The 19,592-nt window shown below is 41.6% G+C and overlaps 1 protein-coding gene across 1 annotated transcript in view; it reads right to left on the bottom strand.

The window, feature by feature from the left end:
• Window positions 1-19,592, bottom strand: part of UBXN7 (UBX domain protein 7) — a 31,945-nt gene that overhangs the window by 9,491 nt on the left and 2,862 nt on the right. Inside the window, exons 2-10 of the mRNA XM_086467916.1 lie at window positions 19,004-19,151; window positions 16,940-17,007; window positions 13,930-13,995; window positions 10,813-10,925; window positions 4,778-4,924; window positions 4,279-4,369; window positions 3,050-3,177; window positions 2,226-2,619; window positions 1,417-1,496 (exon numbers count right to left, since the gene is read on the bottom strand). Of these exons, the coding sequence (XP_086324042.1) occupies window positions 1,417-1,496; window positions 2,226-2,619; window positions 3,050-3,177; window positions 4,279-4,369; window positions 4,778-4,924; window positions 10,813-10,925; window positions 13,930-13,995; window positions 16,940-17,007; window positions 19,004-19,151 (1,235 nt within the window). The remainder of the gene's footprint in view (window positions 1-1,416; window positions 1,497-2,225; window positions 2,620-3,049; window positions 3,178-4,278; window positions 4,370-4,777; window positions 4,925-10,812; window positions 10,926-13,929; window positions 13,996-16,939; window positions 17,008-19,003; window positions 19,152-19,592) is intronic.

The raw sequence follows: 19,592 nt of genomic DNA, 5'->3' as shown, positions 1-19,592 counted from the left end.
AAAAGATAGCTTTTACCCACAAACTTTGACTCACCTAAATTCCTCTGCTGACTGTAAAGCAGGCGACAGCAAAGGAAATCACATGCTGAAATTAACTTCCTTTAACTACCATAGTCCACAAAAGGAGTCAAACCAGAAGTCAGAATAATCAGGGATACACCAGTATTACACCTACGTATCACCTAAATAAATCCATTAAATATTCAGAAGTGCTACATATTAAATATTTCACGGAACTTTATTTAACAGACTGCTCTCAAAAAGCAGTGAAGATATAAAAGAGTACTTGGAAAAAGATTATATGCCTATGACCCTACGACAAAGCAAGAATGAAGGTCTGAAGTAAAGCTGGTTCCTACAGTAAGAGCGATGCTCTGCCAGTGTTCCTCAGTCTTTACATTTCAGCCCCAGGACTCCACATGTAGCACTGCAGGCAGCCTACATCCTACCCACTTCAGCTCGGTTTTGAGAGCGCTGATGGTATAACAAAAGCAACTTTTTTTGTTTCCTTTTATTTTCAAGCATGAGAATTAAGGATGAGAGTATGAGCTTGAGACACTGTCTGGAGTGCTGCAGACCGGGTTATAGTCTCATTTTCTGTAAGAGATGAGACACTTTTCTCCTAAATCTGCATAAGGGCCTCTTGCAGATGCGTGCTTTTGCCCTTCTAAGATTTCAAAGCAGAGCTTTTAGGCAGATTACATTAAAATGAGATTAACTGGCCACTGTGTCATGAAAACTCATGGCTAACAGGAATACAGTGACCTCTTTACACAGACAAGCTTCCAGACAAGTACCTGCAAAATTCTGATGGAAAAGCCATACACAACTTCCCCAAGGTAAACGAGCGCAAAGCACAGCTGAGAAACACACCTGAAGCACAGTAATTAAATAATAATTGTAATAAATTTGTTTTGGGAGAACTTCCTCCAAAGTCTGCTCTGTCATCCACACCCAGAAGAGAGTGTGGAAGTATGATGAAAGAGATGGAGAACAAGAATGAAGAGTTTGGCCTTTGATTTTACTGTTGTCTGACCATGGGCAACAACTGAACTTTTCCATTCAGAAAAAAAAGAACCACAAACGAGTGAGCTGAGAGTATTTTATGGTAATTTAATGATTGATGCAAAACCCATTTAGAGTAATTTTAGACAGGAAACTTGCCATTTTGGGACTAAGGAAGACACTGCAGTGTACATGCAACCCACGCAGCAACGGAAAGATACAAAACCAGCAGAGTCTGTCAATTAGAAGAGAGGAATGACACGGAAGAAACACAACAGAATGTCAGCGCAAGCACTCCCTGTATATGCCACTTTCACTTGATCCAATTTCAATAGTGCCACCACAGGAAAAGAAATTCTCCAGTTTCAGCTCTCCTGTATTCAAACAAGGATTCTGATTAACTCCACTCACCAGAAGTTTGGCTTGTTCAGGCAGCGAAATTTGTTCCCTCTTTCCATCTGGATACCTTAGCATCAGCTGTGCCTTTGGTCCTAGCATAAAGGAAGTTACTACAAGTTAACAAACAACAAGGCAGCTGAGTCGAGCTCTTCTGTAGCTTTTAGGTGGCACACTTTACTGCGCAGCTAACAGGGTTAGGGACTGGAGACAAATACAAGGTACCAGTCTAAGAAGATATACTTCTACCATGTGTGTTTAAAATTTCAAGACTTAATAGTAATGACTGAAACTGTCAGCAATCCAGAGAAAATAGCACACTGTGCTACCTCCGCCTTTGAGGCCACCTCACTCTGCCTGCATCCCAGCTCAGGCACTGCACGGAGGAGCAGAGACTCCAGGGACTCCTTTGTACCAGACAAAGTTGCATTACTAAAACTCAGTCCAGACCACTGCAGCAGCCAAGATAACTGAGCACGAAGTGGAGCTGATGTTACTCTGCTTCTCTCTACCACACTGGTAGAAGCCCTCTCACGTGCACCTGCATTAAACCAATGCGTACTTTATTCGTAGACAAGGTCTCAAACCAAGAAACTTGAGCTCAGTAACTAGCATGACTCTGCAGTTTGTAGCATCACTATGCCCAAGTGGTGCTGCTGGCAAGGTGAACCACTCAGACGTCTGGTGTCAAAGAGAGAGAAAGGCAGAAGAGATTTAGCTTTTCAAAACAAAGGATGAAACCATGCTTGTTGGCATATAAAGATTTTCAGGAAAAAAACCCACTCAAACACAGGTCACTATAAAAGAAAAAAGTGGCAACTCACCATTCACATCTAAGCCCTGAAATGTACTTTCAGGCTTGTCAGCTGACTCCTCCAGTATCCCTGCATCAATGCAGGGCAGTACTCTGTGATTTGATGTCGTCCCAGGCTCAGTCCTTGCAGGGGGCTCAGGCTGAGGCCTCCGGCTCTCCTCTTTTTTACACCCCAAGTCCTTGTGCGGAGACTTCCTCAGCTTGGCAGGATTCTCCAACTCTTCCTCCTCCTCAGATCCACAAACCGAAATAAACTCTTCGCTTCCAGAAAAAAGCTCTGACTCTGACTCCTCATCTGACCGATTCTCCTGCTTGGCCTGTGAGGAATCAAAATGTGTCTCCTGTAACGAGGCTCTGATAGCGGCTTCCAACTGGCTGTCCTCACTGGCATCAATGAGACTCTCCTGTTGAATACAGACACAACACAAATACATAAAAATTGCTTTTAAATACGTGCTGAAAATCAAGAGGACATCAGCCTTCCAAAGAGAAGCTACTAAAACTGTCAGGAACAAACAGCATGGAAAGCCAGTCATGCCATGACTACTTAATGCCTTCTCCTTGGAATTTCACACGGAGTAATGTATTTTCCTTCCACATAGGCACAATTTAGTGACTGCTAAATCCAAAACAAATGCTGAAAGCACAAACTGCACAGCAAAAATAGTTATTACGGGAGAAGGCATTCCCTGGCACACCATATTTTTGCATGCTCTTGCACTAACTCATTAAGGCTGTTTATACTACTGAATGGGAAATCAGCACAGCTGGAGAAAGACAGGGTAGCACGTGCTTTCAGGTTTCTCCAGTCCTCCTAGAGGGCCTCATACTTACTGAACGAGAGCATTTTTGGGGAGGGCTGGTTGAATGGCCATCCAGCTGTCCATGCTCACTCAGGAACCCAGTCACTTGGTCCAAGAATGAAGTCACATCTAGCTGGTGCCACTCCACTAGTTTCTGGCCTAGGTGTCATGAAACAAAAGGTGTCATGAAACAATTTCAGCAAAAGATTGCAGCTTAGCGGTCAAACACACCAAGTCACTACTGCACGTGCACTCTGCGAGAGTCCATGTTTGTAGAATTGCAGCTTCCTACAGGATACCACCTGATAATTATGAAACCTCCTCCACCCTTGAAAAGGTTTCAGTCATGGACAGGCATAAATACAGACCCTGTTTATTTCCATTCTTTTCTTTTTATATATGATAACATGTACAGAACAGTGAATCAGGCTTCAAAATGAAAAAAGCCAAACACTAAGTTGGTGAAGAAGCATTTCTACATTCCTGCCTGCTTTGATTCTACACCCTGGCAAACACCACTTGTTTTCGTAAGTAAAGTGCTAAGAAGAGCATTCTAACTTCAGTTTCAACACTAAAAAAAGAAAGAGATTGTTTCTAAATGGTTGTCAAATAGAAAGAAGTCTCAGCTCTAATTACAGACACTATTACTTCAGTCCTGATAAGCAGGAGACCAGACCATTAATATAGTTGCATTATATGATGATAAAAGAAGAAAGGGTGTTGGGATACAAACGAAAAGGTAACAATATCAAAAGAGCTGGAAAGTGAGGTAGAAGTTGGATTGTTCAGGTAAAAAGAAAACACCAAACAACAAACCCAAAGCCAAAACGGTATTTCAAAATTAAGATGCAATTTAGTCAGTCATTGCTGAGGCTCACAAAGCTGCTGTGCAAGGAGCAGCAAGCAGATTCATGTAATGCTTACAAATATTGTAGTTTACTCATCATGATTTCACGTCACTTTTAAAAGGACACTTGACAGTTTTGCCACCAGGTGGTACTATTTTCACTTCCTAAGCAAAGCACTCGCTAAGCTATATCAAGTGTGATACGAAATACACAGAATTTCAGCAAGCCTTAGCAGTTTTATTCCCTTCGTTCCTCCAAAACATACTGCTTCGCTTCTTCAGGGACAACAAGGACTCTCAGAGAGCAAAGCAATTTAACCGAGATGCACTTCACATACTGCAAAAGAGAGTATTCTAGCCTATCCCTGCCACTCCTTCTCACAGGCTAGATAACCAACGGTCACTTATCTTACCTGTCCTGGGATCCAGAATGGAGACATAAGGGAAGTCTGCCAATTTATAAAACTGTATGTACCTCTGTCCTTCCTCACTGTCATGGTATACCTACAAAATACCACGTTGGAAGCAAATTACTGGGTAGAGACGGAACACAAACAAACCGTTCCTTGCAAATGTTCAAAGTTTGTCTCTATTTTGCAGTACCCGCTACAAATGGTAGGTACAGTTGTCAGTAACTCTAACAAGCTGAAAATATACCTCTAACACTCCACGTATTAGAAGCTATGCGGTAACACCCTGAATGCCCAAGTGAATGGCAGTTTATGCATTCAAATGCATATCCATGAATTACATCTACATCCATAAACTACATCCCCATGAACAACTGCATCTCTTCTGCAAGTTCACCAAGAGAACTGCAACAGTGCCATTTTATTCAAAGAACTCCATTTCTTTCACTGCCCCAGCTATCAGGACACCAAGTTACCCTCATGGCCCCATTAAATTTCTCACCTGCCAAAAAATGAAATGTTCCCGGATTATGTTCTTCACAGCCTCATTGCTCCAGACATCGCGGTTGAGACACTGGCAGGCAAAATCTTGCACATTCTGAATGTTTATCATGAGCCATTTGTTCTGCATCTGACCACACTCCTTGGCCTGTAAGCAGAGAGAAAAGCTTCGTTAGATAAAACTGAGGAGCCAGACATAACCAATGCCAGCAATGATCATTGATGCTTCTAACACTGTCAGATTTTTCACCAAAACCCCTTCACAGTGAGAAAGATGGACAGTGCTAGCAAAAAGGCATCCACAAAACAGAAGGCAGGGCTGAAAGACCTGCTTTAAATGAGACTCGTTGAATTACAGAATCAGATTGATGAACAGAGCTGCTGGATTTCAACAAGCCAAGCACAGAATGGGAAATGCAACTTGGGGGGAAACACAGGGACGTCGAATAAAGTATTTGTTCGGGGAAAAGCGTAGTCACTCACACTGATCTGACAACAGAGGAAAGACCTGCTCGTTCTAAAGATAAACCTGTGGATATCTTCTATTTAAGTAGTTGCATAATTGACAGAGGACTTGCATTAATTCAACAGGACCCCCTCTCTGAGTGCTTTCTTTTTTCTCTCTCCAAGTTTTGAGTTACTCTATTACTGTGCAACTGCCAAATTAGGCATCCTTTTCTGATGCTCGTTATCCAGACTGTAAGTGGGGAGGAAGACAGGAAGGCGCAGGAAGAAATCTTACTGGTTTGAGTCACAAAGCTGGCATTGTCTGATTGCTTGGTTGCAAGTTAATGGTAGGAGTTTGATCAAGAATGTAATTCTGATCGCTGAACTGTCATACCTGTTGAAAAAAAGAGGGCTATATCAACAGCAGGAATGCTCTTACCACCTGGAAAGACTGGAACTAGCATATGAACTCCCTTTCCTTTTTAAAAAAAGAAAAAAAGTGTTTATTTATAGTGTGTTCACCATCCTGCTGGTAAAGCACTGAACAGCAAATTCAAGGAATTAGGATGTTAGGCAAGATTTTGCTGTTCTGGGCAGTATTTTGTTCCCCAAACCAAAGTCTTTACTTTTAAAATTAGTTTTAGCCAGTGCACTTTCTAATAGTCAGCCTATCTAACATGTGATAGACATAGACATGTGAATCCCACACACTCAGCTTCACAAAGCGAAGAATCTCAGTCTACAAAATTAATCTGCACAGCCAACTGACCTGCAGAGCCAATTTTTATTTTACCCAAGGAAAAAAAAAATTAAAAAAGAATCAATGTAGAAGCATGGAACAGTCCTCCTGTTCTCACAAGGGACCTCACGCTAACTACTTACCACTGACATTACAGTCTAAGAATCCAGTATTTGGTCACCAGGAGAGACAAGTGGAGCAGGTGACACCTAAGTAACTCGTAAGGGTCTTGAATACAGTCATAACACTTTTATTTAAAAGACTTGTTTTGAGCTAACTATGGATTCTGAGAACTAATTCTAGGAAATCAGTTTAAAACAAGGCCTACATGTACTGACCAAGTTTAAAGTTAACAAAAATCCTTACATCATTTCAGTCCATCGGGTTGCCTTAGTCCTGTGTTCTAACGTAATCCATACTGGATTAAAAGAACAAACTCAAAAATACATAACTAGAAAGCTAGGAAGTGCATCTAGCTCTTCTACACTTACTTTGTATATTTTTCAGTATTAGTGAAAACCTGGCTCTACCTCTCCTCCATGCAGCCTAGGTCCTCAAAAGGATGAAAGTAGGAAATTCCACACACAACAATTGCAAAGATGAGTTTTCACCTGTAGAGCATGTATAGCTTTTAAGGCTACTTTCACCTTCCTTCTAAAAACAACAGACTTGACATTTAACATTTAAAAGGACACAGTTAAATTGCTATACCACCTCACACACATGCAGCTCTGCTCTTACACAGCTACTGGGGTTTTTCTGAGGGGGTGGAGGTGGATGGAAGGTGAAGAGCACTGGGGGAAGAAACACTGAGTTTGGAGATTATATTGGGGGATCATTCTGGTAAGTGACAAAAGAAAAATGTAAGGCTCAAGAGCTGGCTTGCATATCCTGAAAGCTATGCCTGATGGCTTTAGATCCACTGTTTCCAACATCAACTGACTCCCATTTCTCCTCCTCCCTCAAGGAGGCCAACACCAAGAGGGTAAGTATAGAACAACCACCCTTTGCAAGCACCTCTGTTTCAAGCCTTCAGCAACCAGCGGAGTAGGAACTTTCACAGACAGAGTAGTGGATCTTGGATACAATGAGCCAGACACAAAAAAAGCAAAATAAAACCAATCTGCCCTAAGTTTACCGTTACCCTTTCTACCATTCACATTTTTCATCACTATGACAACTTACAGCAACAAACCAGCAATCTGGTGAGACAATATGCGAAAGAAGTCTGGCTTTACATTCAGTACTGGATCTTACCAGATAACCTCTAGCTCTTGCACTACTAAAAATGACATGTTTTCCTCTCATTTGACTTTTCTGAACCATGTACGGTTTATAAATGCTGCAGTGGTTCTTTCTTGCTCTGATGCTTTCTGAAATGCACTGCTCCTTTAAGTCAGCAGAGAGACACAAGGAAGCAGAGCCAGCATCTTGCAAACTTCTGGACATCTTCTAATCAACCCTCAGTTCAGAAGATAACAAGCGACAGAAAGTCAGAGCGTGAGATTATCTAACAAGAAATATCCTATCTGTGCTACACTTACACTTCTTGCCTGGGCCAGGATATACATCCTCTCCTCACCCAGCCATTCCTGTGCCAAAGGCAGGCTACACTTATGCAAACAGCCAGTCTAGAAGCACCTTATGCAAAGATAACTGCACCAGTTGAGTCCAGTGACTAGATTAGCTCCCAAACTACCACTGCTTGCTACGTACAAAGAAAAAAATTCAGTATCAGCTGTAAAGCTAGGAGCAACTAGAAAAGGTTCAACTTGTAAAATGAGGAAACTTCATATAGACAGACTTGAGACTTTACATTACACAGTCACTTCACAGAAGTACTGAAATCCTAATAAGTGTTAAGTACAGAACTGCACATGCCAGAACTATCTCCTCCCTAAACAAGAAATGTCAACTAAGTCAACGTGGTGTGTACCCCCCACAAATGAAAACATATCTCACATCACAAGCATGAAGAGATGAATACCTGCAATTCTTGAAAGCAGTCTTTGAGATTAGAACAAAAACCATGCTGTCCTTTATAAATCATCTTTGGTGTGTGAGTCAGTCATTTATTATACTCTAGTGATTTATTCCTAGCAGATTCCACATTAAGGAGTTAACTCTGAAGCTCAATACACATTAAAGCTCAACATTACAGTCAAGAAACAACAGTTACAAATCCCTTGTGCAATCTTAACTGACAACAGCCTAATCGTATAATCGTATAAAGGAAGTCTTTTATAGATTTTCTGTATCAAATCTTTTTCACGACATTTCTACAGTGTAAATTAGTTGATCATACACTTAACTACAACTATAGTGATCATAAGTTGTTCTGTATGTGAAGCACACTGCTTTTTCACAGATAGCAAGTTAATAATAAAAAATAAAAAACCAATGTCATTCAACACTTGAAAATTTCCCTTCAATGAAAGTTAATGCTCAACTACTCTTAAAATAGCAACTTTTTGTGCCTTATTGATAATGACATTTCTTTGTAATTGAAGAAAAATGAGGTTTCCTGGGGAAAACCAAAGATAACTAAACCTACTCACTATCAAAATCAACCTTAGAGTACCTGAAGAAGAGCAAAGATACATGAAAACCTTAATAAGACCAGATGTCACCACTCATGCTAAGTTTGAATAAAGTCATAAATCCTAAATGATTCTATGATGCAGGTATGGGCAGAATGTTCTTGCACACCCCTCCAGAGGTTAGAATACACCACACACCAATAATAAGAAAACCCCACTCAGGTTAACACTAAACTACAAGGGTATGAGAACGACAGTATTTAGTCTTTGGTACTTTGGAACATGATAAACATCTCTGACTTATTATACAGTTTATGTATGTTTATCTAAGCATACAGAAAAGGAAGAAGCTAACAGCAGCTCGCTAGAGATGAATTTTGAGAGACTCTGGTCACTGGATTCACAGGAAGCCCAACCTTGTCCCAGGCTGAAGCAGTACGGCAGTCTATAGTCATAAAAGGTAAAATGGAAGGCATAAGGGTCAAACTGAGAAGCTGGAGATTTTTATTGCAATGAAGCTGAGGAGCATCAGTTTGAAATGGAGAATATCCCATAGGACAAGGAACTGTACAAGAACACAAAAAGGTGAATACCAATACCAGAAAGGGCACATGTCTTTAAATCTGAGTTACTACAAAGAACGGGACAAGGTGTGTCTACACACGCACTTTTTTTTTTTAATTTACAAGACTGAATAAGAATGCAGATACTTTAGGACTATCAAATCTATCAATCAGTTATCTCATCCACTAAAACTACTTTTGACTGCGGCAGATGCCACAATCAACACTGCTGAAGTCTTGATACGTTTTCGGAAAGACTAGCACAAGGCACTTCCACAGCAGAGGTCAGAGGGCACTCGCCTGCTGTGCGTAAGTTCCAGTCTGGAGCAGCACTGGCTGTTTGCATGTGAATTCCCTTTACTGTTGCCTTTAATCACATCTTCACTGGGTTCACAAACATCTCTGAACTCTGTCCCAGCAGGTACCATCGGCTGGAGGACCTGGCACAACCTTGTTCGAAGGAAACCCTGAAGCACACATCACGAGGCAGAGATGCCTCAGCACCAACTACTTCAGTCTGCTCATCTGCTTCCGCTGCACCAAATTACTTGCAGAGGCAGACACTGTTCTCTGTCAGCAGCCTTTCAAACCTGGAATTTTGTAAGGAGATTAAAGCACATGGAGGGCACTGCCAGCATACAGGAATTAGCGACAAGCCAACAGACCCTTGGTGATTTGGGAAGCATAAAAAGAGAGATGAGGCCAATAGGATGAGAGCTGGAGACTCAATAAAGGCGCACAGCATTTCTCAAAAAGTTCTCCAGCAGTATTTGTGCATGGTAGTAAAAGAGAATGTGAAAAGAATGTAAGTAATATTTTTGTTCAGCTCATGTAGTCAGAATTCCAGCACTGTCTGGAGCATCTGTATTGCACCATTGGATCATCAGTTTGCATTCTCATGAAATTATGACATCATAATAGTAATCAATCTCAGCTACTTAAAGCTGACCAGGTGGAAGTTCAGTAGTAACTGCAACTTCTGAAGAACATCTAGAAATTATGGACTCAAAAAATAAAAATATATACCAATTTGCATATTCTCTAATCATTAGTTAAGTCACTGGTCCATATCGTAACAAATGACTAGATCCACACATGCCTACACAGACAAGAAAGGTGACACCTGAAATTATTCAAAGCTAACAGTCCCCTTCTCCGGCAGACAATCTCTTGGGTATTTTTTCCATCGCTACCAGATGCAAAAGAACCACTGTGATTCTATACAAGAGCAAGACCTCTCCTAAAGATAAAAGTTGTGCCTTCATGACAAAGCCACATTCAAATACTTTTACTAGCTCAGGTATCAGAAACCACTTAGCTGTGTTAACGTAACTCTGCCTGAGCTTTTACCAGGGCTGGGCTGCAAACCGTATCGCCCTTTGCAAAGTATCTGCTCATTTATCAAAAGCAATCTTACTTCAGCTTTTTCTGCACCCTGCTCTACAGAGATACTCCAAGGGATGCAATTCTTCCATTTTGACCAGCCTCTCTTGTGCACTAAAGTCTTTCACCAAGTGTGATTTGCTACACTGACATTTAAACAATGTGGTCGGCCATCACTAGTTAAGCCCTTCAATAAGTCATCAACATTTCCATATGCAGTCCATCAAATATTTATCACTATGCAGTCTTTTGTAACTTTCTGATCATACAACAATGCAGTCATATACACCAGCAACCTAACAGAAGGGCTCCACGCCGTACACAGCCATCACATAAGGAACTGCACCAGAATTTCCCAACTTACCGTTTCAAAGCTGCCTTTGTGCATCAGATCAATGGGAGGCCTGAAGAGGTCTGCTAGAGTAGTGAGTTTCTTATCTACTGCCCCTCCATTTCGTAGCTCCTGTTCCTGTCGAACTGCACAGCCCCAAGAGGAAAGAAAGCTGAATTAGACACAATACTCACAACATGGACTTATTATTGGCTATATGCTCATACACAAAACTTTGTCACTATAGTCACACGGTTAGACCATGCTGAACAAGATTAGCTGCTGTGTAAGGTAAGAACCCCGCTTGCCCTGGCTTTCTCAAGCACTGAGGATTTATTTCACTTTTTAAAAACGTCCTAATAAACGTAAGTATCAGCATAGAGGGTCATATGCCAGCACTGGAAAACAAACGAGCAAAAAAATGTTGTGACTTGTCCCCAGGGATGTTTTTAAAAGGGGAAATTGAGCTAGATTGTAGCATCATAACTTTTACTTGGAGTATTTCTATTCCACTGTTTCTGTTTCTTGACTGGAAGGCAATCCCACAGAAAAGAAAAAAAAAAAATCAACTCCAGACTTGGTTTACATGGAGAAGTATGTCTTTGGATGCTTATCCGTATTGATGATCTGGATGAGGGGAGCAAGTGCTCCCTCGGTAAGTTTGCAGATGACACGAAATTGGGTGGGAGTGTTGATCTGCTTGAGGGTAGGGAGGCTCTGCAGAGGGATCTGGACAGGCTGGATCAATGGGCCGAGGCCAATTGTATGAGGTTTAACAAGGGCAAGTGCTGGGTCCTGCACTTGGGTCACAACAACCCCATGCAGCGCTACAGGCTTGGGGATGAGTGGCTGAAAACCTACCCAGCAGAAAAGGAGCTGGGGGTGCTGGTCAACAGCCGGCTGAACATGAGCCGGCAGTGTGCCCAGGTGGCCAAGAAGGCCAACAACATCCTGGTCTGAATCAGAAATGGTGGGGCCAGCAGGAGTAGGGAGGTGATTGCGCCCCTGCACTTGGCACTGTTGAGGCCGCACCTTGAATGCTGTGTGCAGTTTTGGGCCTCTCACTACAAGAAGGACATTGAGGTGCTGGAGCTTGTCCAGAGAAGGGCAACAAAGCTGGTGAAGGGTCTGGAGAACAGGGCTTATGAAGAGCAGCTGAGGGAACTCGGGGTGTTTAGTGTGGAGAAGAGGAGGCTGAGGGGAGACCTTATCGCTCTACAACTACCTGAAAGGAGGCTGTAGTGAGGTGGGGGTCGGTCTCTTCTCCCAAGTAACATGTGATAGGACATAAGGAAATGGCCTCATGTTGTGACAGGTTTAGATTGGACATTAGGAAAAATTTCTTTACCGAAAGAGTGGTCAAACACCAGAACAGGCTGCCTAGAGAGGTGGTGGACTCACCACCTCTAGAGGTGTTCAAAAAACATGCAGAACTGGCGTTTCTAGACATGGTTTAGTGGGCATGGTGATGTTAGGTCAAGGTTGGACTTTATGATCTCAAAGGTCTTTTCCAACCTAATGATTCTATGATTAAACATCTACTCTTCCCACAATTGGCTCAAGATACCACTGTCTCTTTCAGGTGAATGGGTTTTCAGCCTTGTTTATCCCCAAGTACCACACTTTGAGTGTGTTTCTTTCAGTGGTATTAATTCCATTCAAAACAATACAGAACATATTTCCTACATAGACACGACCATATACAATAAAGGCAAATCACAATTGCTCACCTAAAAGCAGTGATAGACTGTATTTTATGGAACCAAGTCAGCTGAAAGGGACAACAAATATCTCACGACCAAAAACCTTCCAGTAGTGAAAGGACCCGTCAGTGGGCCACAGCATAGAAACCATTTTTGAGCGGACACTGGATCCCTACAGGGCAAAAAACATCCCTGTGGGATGGGCCTAGGAGCCAGGACATAATCTGGACTTTTGTGGCCAGGGCTGCTTTTTCAGAGATAGCCAGATAGTGATATTAATCTATGAAGTTTTACCAAAAAAGCACGTTAACATTTCATCATAAGCCCTCACAATGATTCTACATATTGCATGTCTCAAAATGTCTTAGAGCAGAGATGAGAAAAAATTTAAGGCTATGATCATTCTGTAAATGGTGTATTTTCATTTACACAGCTGCCAGCGACTTCTGTATTTGATGAGTTCATTATTACTGGAAAACCCTGACCAAACCTGTCAGGGGAAAGAAAGTAATTATGAATCACAGAACGGTAGGGGTTGGAAGGGACCTCGGAAGATCATCTAGTCCAACCCCCCTGCCAGAGCAGGACCACCTAGAGTAGGTCACACAGGAACACATCCAGGTGGGTTTTGTATGTCATTTCAGCACCCAACTACAGGGGAACCTGGTCCGTGCCTAGACCTCTTGAACACTCCAGCAACATCAGCGATAACAACTGTGCACAAGCTCTAACTCAGCTGTGAAATATCCAGTGTTCTACCGCCAAAGAATCATATTCTGTGAAACTTAATGGCTTAAACAACAGCCAATGCTTTGTCATTTGGAGATTTTGCGCATGAACAGATAGACTTAGCAGCACTGAAATTCATGAGAACCTTGCATGCAGCCAAGGAAGAAGCCTCAGGGCTACTCAAATCTAACTCAAGTGCCAGAATGACCACTGGCTAGCCAAGAAAAATTCAGTGGCTTAACTTAATTTCTACATGGGTGTTAGATTCTTCCCCTTTTTCAATTCCCTCTAGAGCAGAAAAAGGTAGGTCGTTTTTTTTTTGAGAGTTATCAAGAAAACATTTGCCATACCAAAGCAGACAGGTTTTATCTACGTAACACAAGTAAGTGTTTGGACTATTATTCTCACTACCTGCTTCCTAAGTCCATTACTCAGTACTCTCTCTTCAGTCACCCCAGAACAATGAACCAACAACCTCCACTGTACCACAAACATGGAAGAGACATGTCAGCAAACAGCACTGACACTACAACAATGAACAGCCAAGTAACATTATTAAAAAAACACTTTTGCTATACAGTAGGCAATTTAAAAAACATTCAACGATTGAAAGCTGTCCTAGCCTACAATGGAAACTATTTTTCAATCTTGCTTTTGTTAAAAAAAAAAAATAAATAAAAAAATAGAACCTCTAGCTTACTGATGTGTAGACACTTACTGGTTTCTGTTTGAAAATCCCGAAAGCCATCAAATATTGAGCGCGTAGGTCTGCGTCGTTTAGGAGCTTAAAAAAAATATTTCAAGAATTATTTCAAAGGTATACTATCAAAATAATTACATATTAGTACTTCCCATCAAACATGTGGGAAAACAGAATAGGAACCCAAAGCATGAGTGATGTGTGAGTAAGATCATTGGGAAGTCTCAGAGGATGGGAGGATGGAAATAGTTTTTAAGACCCATTTCCTAACATATTTTCTCTCCAGCAAACCTTAAGGCAGAAACAAAATGTGTACCAACAACACCCAGAAGTTTAAAGTCAGTCCCTTCTGATAGGCTCACCAAGGGCCATCAGTACGCAGTGGCAGCACTGTCACAGCATCAATACATCACAATTCCAGTCCAGATTTTTAGCGGAGGCCTTCAAGTAGATGAAACGCTTCAAAAAATTAAACCCCATGGGAGAATGTTTTCTTTATTAGGAAACAGGTTTGGTTTTTTTCACAATGCATTTCTATCCTTTTCTGATCTCTTACCAAGATCCTGTCCCAACTTCTTGGCTGGACTGGCAACAGCCACACTTTTCCATTGGATCCAGTATCACTACCTGCAAGAAAACCTTCAGAGAAGGGTATCTGCAGCTGGACAGAGGCAGTGGCCCAGGCAGGTAACCAAAACAGTACCCAAAAGCACCACTGAAGTCCTACAGTACAGTACAGCCACTGCACTTGGAAAGCAATACAGAACTGCCTGCCAAGACTTACTCCCAACTATTCATCTGCATTATTATTAACTGAAAGTAGGACAACTGGAAGATAGAACTTTCAAAGACTAATTGTTACAAGACATAATAAATAATAAACAAATTAAAGTAAGACAAATACAACGTATACCCACTAGAAACCTGTATTAAGAAAAATCTTTCTACTGTGAGAAAGCACAACCTATGCATAGATCACAAAGCAAGTACCTCCAAAACTTGATTTCAGAGATCTTTCTCGTTTTGCACCTATAATGCATGCAGCATCTTTCACCTGGTGCCACACCATGGGCACAAAGAACGCCACACAGATCTTGTTCCTTGTGTTCTTCTTGTACAGAGTACAAAGGAAAGAATCAGCATATCCCACACAGACCATCACAGAAAAAGAAAGTAAGCCTGAACGAGGAGCATGCTTGTGAATAATGGCTCTCTAACTCTAGTAAGTAACATCTCTTTCACCTCTAAATGCTTAGGCACGAGCACAACCCATTAAAGCCAATTTCAGAGCAATTTAAACTGCAGCCATGAACAGCAACTGAAGGACCATTCGGCAAAAGCAGCATTTCCCTTGCCAGGCTCAGCTATAGCCTGGCAGTGCTGGTAAAGATGCTCACAGTCGTCCAGGTAAATGTTTTTCTGATATCCTTTGCACTGCAAGATGGGATCCGCGTATCTGGCAGACTACAAATAGACAGGGTCATGTCTTCAACTGGAAGAAAACCTAAGCTCATATGACCACACCTCAATACAACACTGTTAAAACCAGAAACTGGTATGTCCCCTTGAGGTTAGAGCTGAAGTGAGTATCTTTTCCATTTCAGCAGCTTGTCAGGCTGCTTCACATTACAAACAGAAGCGGCATTAGTGAGCATATCAGTGCTGGTGGGGCAGACAGTGCTGGGAGGCTATCGCTGACCTGCAGATCACCTCAGTTGGGTGCTCAGTGACAGCACGTCCAAGATCAGTGTGTGGTAGAACAGGATCAAGCATTAGGGTCAGCAGATCTTAACCCTGCACTTCTCAGATTCTTGAGCCCCTAGGAGTCAAAAACTCTGTGGGGCCACAGGAATAAGCGCACAGTCTCCAGAGAGCCCTCAGCAGGGCACCTTCTTCTGGAACCACCCCTCAGCTTATGCATCCTGGCTAAAGACCTCCCTGATGTTTAGAAACAAAGGATTAAAAGAAAAGCAGTTCCAGGGTAAAACAGAAGCTTGGCCTCCTTCTCCTTTCTAGCACAGGAACTAAACAACACAAAAAAAGCATTTCCTATGGGTACAAGAGCACTTTAAAAGATGAACACTGCATGCCCTTCCTTGATAAAAAGGGTAAGACTCTCAATCCACTTGACATGGCAAAAGCCATACAGACAGCCAGAAACGGCCTGGTCAACATGAGGAGGACAGAGCCCCACAAGGCTAGAGGAACGAAGCACAGAAAGAGAGAGCCTTCCATCTCCATACAGACATGGACACTATACAGACAGAGAGGATGATGCATCAGGTAATCCGGTCCTGCTGTTCCACCCCTGTGCTGCTGTAAAAGAACCACTACAACAGAGGCTTGAGACGGAGATTTTGAGATTCAGAACATTAGTGTACTACCTGAGCACTAAACAGTGTTTTAGAGAAGTACCCAAAAGAAAACAGTATTTCCATCAGCTATTTCCTTAGAGAGGAAAAAAAAAAAGTTTCAAAAGCAAAAGTGCTATACAGCTTCAGAAAACAAACAAGAAAACTAACTGCACAGTGCAGTTTAAAGAGCCAATTAAATTCCTAAATGAGAAATGGAGAAAATGATGAGTAATCATACAGTTCGTATCTTCTTTCTGATGTAACATCTCCCTGAGAAGCAAGCATTTGTCCTCTTCATTTTCACTCATCAGCTCAAATCTTTCATCCTACCATCTTGAACACATTCACAACAGTATCACATAGTTCTGAACCCCCAAAATACAGACTTATACTTACCATAGCTAATTGGCTGCTGCCTCACATGTAACAGGAGTTAGCAAATGAGTACCACTGGGAATGTAGCATCTCTAATGTGCAAGGTTTTCAACAACACTGGTGTTATTTCCAAGTATGCAATCATGTTACATGGCTGCAGAGTTGCAGCAGGGAAAAACAAGAATAAAAATACCTACAATGCTTTCTTTGTATTCAGCAAGCTCTATTCTTCTTCTCAAGCTCATCTCAAGATAAAGAAAACAAAAAAACAACCAAACAAAAAAAGAACAGAAGCCTACCTCCAAACAACGGCTCAGGCTCTACTAAAATTTCCTGTTTTTGAGGAATTGGAGCTCGTACATCATCCCTATCAAAGGGGGAAAAAAAAATAAAAATCAGAGATATTATAATATTCCAAGTACTATACAAACCACATCCCATTGTGCTCCAAAGGCTCCTGCAGCTTGAACCAGCTAAGGATGCCGCTGTACCATTGCACAGAATCAAGAGATTTGGGGTCAAAAGGGACATCAGGAGACCATGTGTTCCCACTCGTGGCACTGACGCAGGACTTGGTACACTCTGCATTAAGATCAGGCATGGATGACCTTTGTAAGTCTTAATAGAAGATTATACAAATCCCTGGATGACTCAATCCCAGGCTCTGTTAATCTATTATTTAAAGATTTTTTTCTTCTTTAATAACTTCCTTAGAACTTGGAAAAGTTTCCTAAAACTTAGCAAAGGCAGCTAATTAATCCACTTGCCACTCTCCTCCCCTGATTATCTACATACAGAGAAAAAAAAAAAAATTACTATCTTCCTTATTACCAGCTTTCTTCTGCTGGAAGACTTTTTGCTTCCACTTGAAATTCGCACCCCTCTTTTCCAGAAGAACGAAAACAAGATGGTCAAAAGGGCCATTTCCCCCCGTTTCTGAAGTAATTCTTTGCTTACATAGCAGGGCTCCCTCACAACAGCTTAGTTACGCTTGCAGAGACTGCGAGGTAACCTGAAACTACGACCAGAAGAAAGGAAATCACAAGGGCTCTGAAACAGTATCACTTACTCGATGTGGTCACCTGGCCCACGGATCTATGCAAAGGAGGGCATGGGCTCACCCAAGGAAATCCATTGCTATATCCTGCCTACAAACTACTCCTCAAGTGCCTTCTTCCCTCAGACTCTTCGAAGTCATAAAGCATGCAGCTTATGGCTCTTGGCCACGCAAGTTTCAAAACGTAACTCAATGTCAGCAAGATGCACTAACCTTGCTATTAACCTCCACATCTTTGATTGCTGTTGTGAAGCTAATTATTCTCCATTTTGTATTTGCATATTTATTGTTCTCTCTTCCTAGAAGTAACACTAAGCTGACCAGCACCTGGAGGATGTCAAGTATAAAAAAGAAAATATTCCAATAAAAACTTGAATCTTAAGTCACTGATGCGCCAGAAGTTGTCTATAAATAAGAACTCTAACACCTAGAGATACAGAGTTTTAACTTCATTACCTGTCACAGGTTCAAGCAGGAAGGCACTTGACATCAACTGTGAAGGTTAGTACTAAAAGAATTGTTTAAATTTTTACACATGCTTCAGGAATATGAGTGGCAAGGGTTTATTTTAAAAGTTAGTTGTTTTTTTCCTGAAGTGGAAGATTTTCATAAAGACAAAAGCCTGGCTAGGCTTAATTTAGAACATTTACTGACTGTGACTTACACCAATTAGCTTCTACTCAAAATATTCCATTTATCCCAAGCAGACACATCAACAGGCAGACTGAAAGACTCTCTGCCACCTCAAGTGGAACAACTCTTTCCTTTACTGGCATCTGACATGTAACACATCGATGCAAATTTTGTAGTTCCTTATTCCTGTGCGTGCTAGCGTACACAATGCAGCCTTTCCAGCGCCAAATCTGGGCACACTTAAAACAACACAATAAAACCCTTACAAATGGGACTAAGGTCACTACATTTGTAAGAACCAACAGAACTCTCCAACTGCCAAATTAATGAAAAGCAAGATTGCTGGAGCAATTTAAAAGTAAGGCTCTCTTACTACTGGATCCCCACTTTAATATCTTGAGCTCTGTTTGCAAAAAAAGGTATGTATAAGCTACAGAAAACTTCTGAAGTACATGCAAGAGAGACTAATGTTGGTCTACATACCGACTTGTTACATAAGACAAACTTAGTTACCCAAACAACATCGGAGCCATCAATTTAACACCACCAAACAAGCCCGTATTACAGTGAGCTGACAGCAGGTTAGAAGTGACAATTGCCTTACTTGTTCTGCCTCACACAAATTCTTAAGACAGACTACTAATTTCTACTGACGTGCTCATCGGGTACGTACTCAGTGTGTGGTCGAACAGCAGACACCCCTGCAGAACTGGTGCTAGGCTCCTCCGCTATGCCTCCACCATCCAGAAACATGGTGACAGCCATCTCCAGGTTATTGTTGCATGCTTCAAGCATATGCTTTCCCACACTTTCGCTGGCACCTGTAATGCCAAAGAAAAATTAAAGCATTCTTTGGAAAGCATTTTGAGTGGAAGAGCTAGGAACCGCCAACCAGCAAGCTTTCTCTCTCAAAGCGTTAATAATGAGAAAGAACAGTTCATCCATTGCCATTTAACTCTGAAGTACAGCTACGAAACAAGACAAACAAACATACATATCTCATGGGGGAAGGGAATGCTTGCATGTAGGTCAGCCAGACTTCCTCCCATCAAGAGAAAACTTAGTGGAAGCCATCTGAGGGGTTTTAGCATGGATTTTCTTTTTTTTTTTGGTAGAGGTCAGATCTTTTCCTGGCACAATTTTCCAAACGCTAGTAGGCATACATAAAAAAAAAAAAAAGGAAAAAAAGGAAAAAAAGGAAACCTGTCTTAACATTTTAACAGGGAGAATACTAAATCAGCTGCTCAAGTTTTTTACCCACT

This window comes from Leptosomus discolor, chromosome 7, assembly GCF_034619465.1.
Source record: "Leptosomus discolor isolate bLepDis1 chromosome 7, bLepDis1.hap2, whole genome shotgun sequence".
Lineage (NCBI taxonomy): Eukaryota > Metazoa > Chordata > Aves > Leptosomiformes > Leptosomidae > Leptosomus > Leptosomus discolor.
The sequence above is the reverse complement of the archived record's forward strand: the minus strand, read 5'-3'. Positions and strand labels throughout refer to the sequence as shown.